Source organism: Sorex fumeus, unplaced genomic scaffold (assembly GCF_029834395.1).
Source record: "Sorex fumeus unplaced genomic scaffold, SorFum_2.1 ptg000020l, whole genome shotgun sequence".
Lineage (NCBI taxonomy): Eukaryota > Metazoa > Chordata > Mammalia > Eulipotyphla > Soricidae > Sorex > Sorex fumeus.
In genome coordinates, this window is record NW_026606077.1 from 5,266,709 (window position 1) to 5,272,076 (window position 5,368).

Here is a 5,368-nt window from a genome sequence, read left to right on the forward strand (position 1 = left end):
TGAGTCATCCCTGAGCTGAGGTCCCTGAGCTGAGGTCCAAGTCATCCCTGCTGCTCCTGGACACGAAGTTGGTCTGAAAGCACGTGCATTGGGATAGCTGGCAGATCCGGGGAGCTTGAGGTGCTCAGCACACCACGCCTCCTGGAAAAGCCGTCCTGGTTCCTGAGCAGCCCCTTGCGCCTGTCCAGTGGCTCCGGCCTCTCCTTGCCCTGCAGCTGGAGCTCCCTGGGGGCAGAACCGGTCCCAGGTCCCACCGGGTCACCCTGGACGGGCTCAGCGAACTTGGGGTGGGCCAAGGCTTTCCTGCAGGTCAGAGGGCTTTTCCTCTGCGGGCTCCACCTCCCTTGGGCACTCGGCTCCCTTCGTGTCCTCCCTCCCCTGTCCACCCCTCGCCCTTCCCTCCCTCCTCCCCACCTCCCTCCGGCGCTGCCTCCCCCCGCCCCGCCAGGCAGCTGCAGTTCCCGCCGCGGGCTGAAGGGGGCGCGCGCGCCGGCCTCCGCTCGGCGCTTCCTGTGAGGTCAGGCGGGAGGAAGCGGCCAGCGAGCGGCCGGGAGTGGACAGCGCCGGGCTGGGGAGCCGCGCCCGCAGGTGGGTGCCCGGACCCGGGGTGCGAGGCAGCTCACATGCACCCCTCGACTCCCCCGGGCGCGCCAGGATTCGGGGCGGGGCTGGGAGACCCGGGCCGCACCCACTCCCCGGGAGCCCGCCCCCTCCCCCCGACCCCCGCGGGCGCCCCCAGCCCCTTGCCCGCGACCCCAGGCCCACCCCGTGCCCGTGCACGAAGGGATGCGGGCACCCGCCGCTGGGCCTTCTGCAAGGGTCGCCCCTCAAGTCCAGGACACGCCTGACTGTAGGGCGGGGGTGGGGTGGGGGCGCTCCCCTAGGGGAGGGGGTGAGCGGTTGGGGGGTCTGGATGAGAATGGGCTCGTGGGGGGGCTCACACAGACTGGGGAGAGGCCCCCCGGGGCCCCGCCTCCGCAGCCCCCTCCCCATCTGGGGCCGATGGGGCCCAGCCCCCCCTTCTTAGACAGGATCCCCTTGGGTGTCACCCCAAGTGGGCCTGCGCCTCCTGGAAGGGGCCTGGGGGAGGCCAGGTCCTGGCTGGACCCTTTCCGGGGGAAACTTTACAGGGCTTAATTTTTCAGCGAAGGAAAAGCAGAGGTTGGGAGAGGCGCCTCCAGCCGCAGGTTCCAGTTCGGTGAGTGGACGCAGAGGTGAGGGTGGGGGGCTTCAGGGCCCTTCAGAGTAAATCGTGGAGAACCCCAGAGCCTTTTCAGGGTTTTCTCCCGGGCACCAAGAACTAGGAAAAATTCTGCCCTGCAAACTCCTTGCATTTATTCCTCTCCTTTTCCTGCTCCAGACCAGTACCCAATCACAGCCCACCCCCCAATCACAGCCCACCCCCTCACACCGCCCCCCCACCCCCAACACTGGCCACAATTCTTCATCTTTGGTCAATTGCTCCCTTGGGACTTTGGCAGGGGGGAAGGTGCCAGCCCTGCCGGGGGACCCAGGGTTCCAGGAAGATGGTGCGGATCTTGGCCAATGGGGAAATCGTGCAGGATGATGACCCGCGGGTGAGGGCCACCCAGCAGGCCCGCAGCAGCGCCCCTGGGCAGGTAAGGTCCCAAGATGCCCGTGCACAGGGGAGGGTGGACACCTGCCTCCCTTCCTTTCGCGACACAGCACCCAGACACCCCGACTGCTCACTCACCCGCCTTGGTCCGCAGCTCTCTCTGCACACTGCTGGGCCAGGGATCCTGGGGGTGGAATCTGGGGGACCCCCGGATAGATCCAGGCCAACCTAGCAGCCTCCCTGGCTTGCAGAGATTCCAGAGTCTGGAATCTGCTCAGGCTTTTTCCTTCCAGAACCAGTGGGAGGAGGAGGAGGAAACAGGAGTGGGTAGCGGAGCCGAGCCTGGGGCCACCCAGGGTTCAGAGGAAGGGGCGCAGGGTCAGGCTGGGCCGGGCACCCACCTGCCTTGGATCCTTGAGCGAGGGGGACACTTGTGGTTGGCATCTGGGGTTGGGCCCCTCATGGTGGGCAGCCGGGGTTGCTGAGAAAGAAGGACTGAGACGAGGCTGGCTGTCGAGGGGCCAGCCCCGGGCTCCGTCCTGCTGGTCAGCGGGACACTCACACTCTCTGTCTCCTCCCGACAGAGCTTTCTCAACAGGGGCCACGGCACCCCCCTGGGGGGTCCTGGGACCCGCCAGCAGCAGGCTGCTGCCCGGCTGGGGGCGGCCCAGTCCCCCTTTCCACGACCTCAACCGGCAGCTGGTGACCCTGGGCTTCCCGCAGTGGTACCTGGGCAACCACGCCGTGGAGCCCGTCATGTCCCTCCTGCTGCTCTTCCTGCTGGTGATGCTCGGGGCGCGGGGCCTGCTGCTGGCGGGCCTCGTGTACCTGCTGGCCCACCTCAGCCAGCGGTGACCGCGGTGGCCAGAGGGAGCTACGGGGGTGGCGAGCCTGGAAGGCGCTTCCACCCGTGGCCCCATGTGTCGGGCAGAGGCCGGCAGCCCCCATGGCCCTCCGAGAGTCAGGGCAGCATCCCGGGCCCCCTGAGCTGCCTCCGGGAGAAACCAGGCCTGCACGGGGCGCATCGTCCATGCAAGAAAGGATCCCCCTTTCCGGCTTTCCCCCCAATCCTTGGTGCCAAGAAGAAAGCCCTGGCATGGCACCCATGTGCTTCAGACCCCCACCCCTGGTTCTGGCCAGCAGCCCTGGGGGTCGGGGCAGGCTGGAGGTCGCCTGACTTTCAGAGCACCGCGTAGTCTTCTGGGTATTTTTAAAATCAGCTACCTTTTATTTATGGCACCGGTACTGGCGTTGTGTGCGTTGTGGTGGCGTTTTCAATAAATCTGAGTCAAAGGAATCTGAAGCCACACACTCGTGACTGTACAGCGTCGGGGAGGCCCCGGGGGTGAGGGAAGGACAGTGTGCGTGGCTGGACTTGGGGTCAGGGTGGAAGTGGCCCGGGGCAGCTCTGACCTGGGGTCCCCTGTCTCCCACCCGGAAAACATCTCAGCTCCGTGGGAGATGCCCAACTCGGGAACTGGCTCTGTGGGGGGCAGCGCCAGGGGGCGTGGGGTGTGGGGGGAGGAAGTTGCGCAGCTCCGAGGGTCTGGGACCGAAGGGGCGGGAGGCCTGGATTCGGGGGCTGTCCCTCACTCCCGTGACAGCCAGAGGGAGAGAAGGGATAGGACGGCATGGCGAGATGATAGATGAGGCAGCGCCAGGCCGGGGTCCTGAGATGCAGAGGACCCCAGCGGGTGAGGACCCCTCCCCGGAGGGAGCCAGCAACCCCCACAGAGGGCTCACAGCGAGAGGCAGCTGCCACCTGGGTTGTGGACGGTGGCCCCGGGCAGGGGAAGGGCAGTTACGCAGAAAGGCCACCTGACCCGAGAGCCGAGTTACCTCCCAGTACATGCTCAGTGTCCATCAGCCAGCACAAGTGGCCCGCAGACCTCTAAGCAGCCCCCTGGCTGGGCCACCCCAGCCTCAGCTGGCTCGCAGGTGCTGGGGGCTCAGATCCGGGGCTCCCCCCTGCAAGTAGCCCATGGACCCAGCTTCCCAGTGCCCGGGCACTGTCATGTGCGCCGGTGTGTGTGTGTGTGTGTGTGTGTGTGTGTGTGTGTGTGTGTGTTGGGGGGGAGGTTCAGCTGATGGCTGTGCAGAGGGTGGGGTAAGGAAGAGGGTCCCGGCTCCTTCAGGAGGGAGAGGCTACACTGCCCGTGGGACCCCTGGGCGGTAGAGCCACTGTGACAGCCAGGCCCCGGGGGGTGCCCGTGCCCAGTTGGGTGGTCTCTTGCTTCGGGCAGTGCTCTCCCTCCCTCGCTGAGGGCACAGCCTTCCTGTCACATGCCAGGACAGAGAAATCCTGGGGCTTTGTAGAGGGTCTCCAGAGGGCAGTGCAGGAGCCCAGCCCAGCCTCTACTGCCAAAAGCACATGCAGGGAGGGTGGGGGGAGGGCGGGAGGGAGGAGGAGGGGAGAGAGAGAGACAGAGAGACAGAGACAGAGAGGCAGAAGAAGGTAGAGCTGTGGAGGCCTGTGGTTGGGACAAAGGGGAGAAACCAGTTGCCTGGCTTTAGGGCGCAGAGCTCGGGAAGGATGCTGACGCTGCCCAGATGAACCCTGACCTTCTGGGTAACTGCCTCCAGGGCCGCTGGGCAGTGGCACCAGGCCTAGTCCCTGCGGAGCTGCCCTGTGGGAGGCTGGGGCCCAGAGTCCCACTCCACCTCCCTGACCGGTGACTGCGGCTGGTCCCCACTTTCCCCACACCCCCACCCGCCCCTCATCTTCACCCTCGTGTCACGGGAGCAGGTGGGGAGCGAGTGTGAATTCACGCAGACGTGGAGGCTGGTTTTCGTTCAGGGCTGGCATTCGGTAACGTCACTACGCCCACAGCACGAACGACATTAGGACGCGTCGTTTTCCTTGCGTGGCTCTCACAGGACACAGGGCTGAGTAGGACTCTCTCCCTGCTGCTGGAACAGACAGCCCACAATCCCCCGCACTCACACGACACACTGGTGCGCATTGATCCAGTGTCGAGAGAACGGCGAGTCCACATCCTCCAGCTGCGGGGGAGGCCCAGCTCCCGGCCTGAGGGCTGCAGGCGGGGTCAGGCAGAGTCCAGGGGGCCCTGGGAGGCGCAAGACACTCCAGGTCTCATGAGACCCTCCGTGATGGATTCTGAAAACCAGAGAAAGGAAAGGGTGTGATCTCCCCACCTGGAGTCTGTGAGTTGCTTATAGTTACCACGCAGACCACCTGAAATCATCCCACATCCTGCAGGCAAGCCCCCCCCCCAAGGAAACTCGATGATGTAGGACAAACTACACTTAAAATCTAGTCTTTGAAAGGAGGTACATTCACATGGCAAAGGTCAAATGGATACACAGAGAAGGCTACTTCCACTGATACACATTCATTCATCTGTCTGTCCAATACATTCATCTGCCTACCTACCCATCCATCCAATACATTCATCAATCCATCCATTCGTTCAGTACATTCATCCACCCAATCCATCCATCCACTCAATCTATCAACCCAACCATCCAATCTACCTACCCAATCCATCCATCCATCCATCCATCCATCCATCCACCCACCCATCCATCCATCCACCCATCCATCCACCCATCCATCCATCCATCCATCCACCCACCCATCCATCCATCCACCTATCTATCCATCCATCCATCCATCCATCCATCCACCCATCCACCCATCCATCCATCCATCCATCCATCCACCTATCCATCCATCCACCCATCCACCCATCCATCCACCCATCCATCCATCCATCCATCCATCCATCCATCCAATACATCCATCAATATTTATCTTCCTTCCTTCACCTG

General features: G+C 63.9%; 1 protein-coding gene across 1 annotated transcript; it reads left to right on the forward strand.

Annotated features, from left to right (window-relative positions):
• Window positions 1–486: 486 nt before the first annotated feature.
• On the forward strand, window positions 487–2,452 carry FAM241B (family with sequence similarity 241 member B). Its single transcript, XM_056113538.1, is given in 5 exon segments — window positions 487–592; window positions 1,170–1,202; window positions 1,482–1,619; window positions 2,161–2,250; window positions 2,252–2,452. Coding segments are annotated over 3 exon segments (363 nt in total). The 5' UTR covers window positions 487–592; window positions 1,170–1,202; window positions 1,482–1,526; the 3' UTR covers window positions 2,432–2,452.
• Window positions 2,453–5,368: the final 2,916 nt, after the last annotated feature.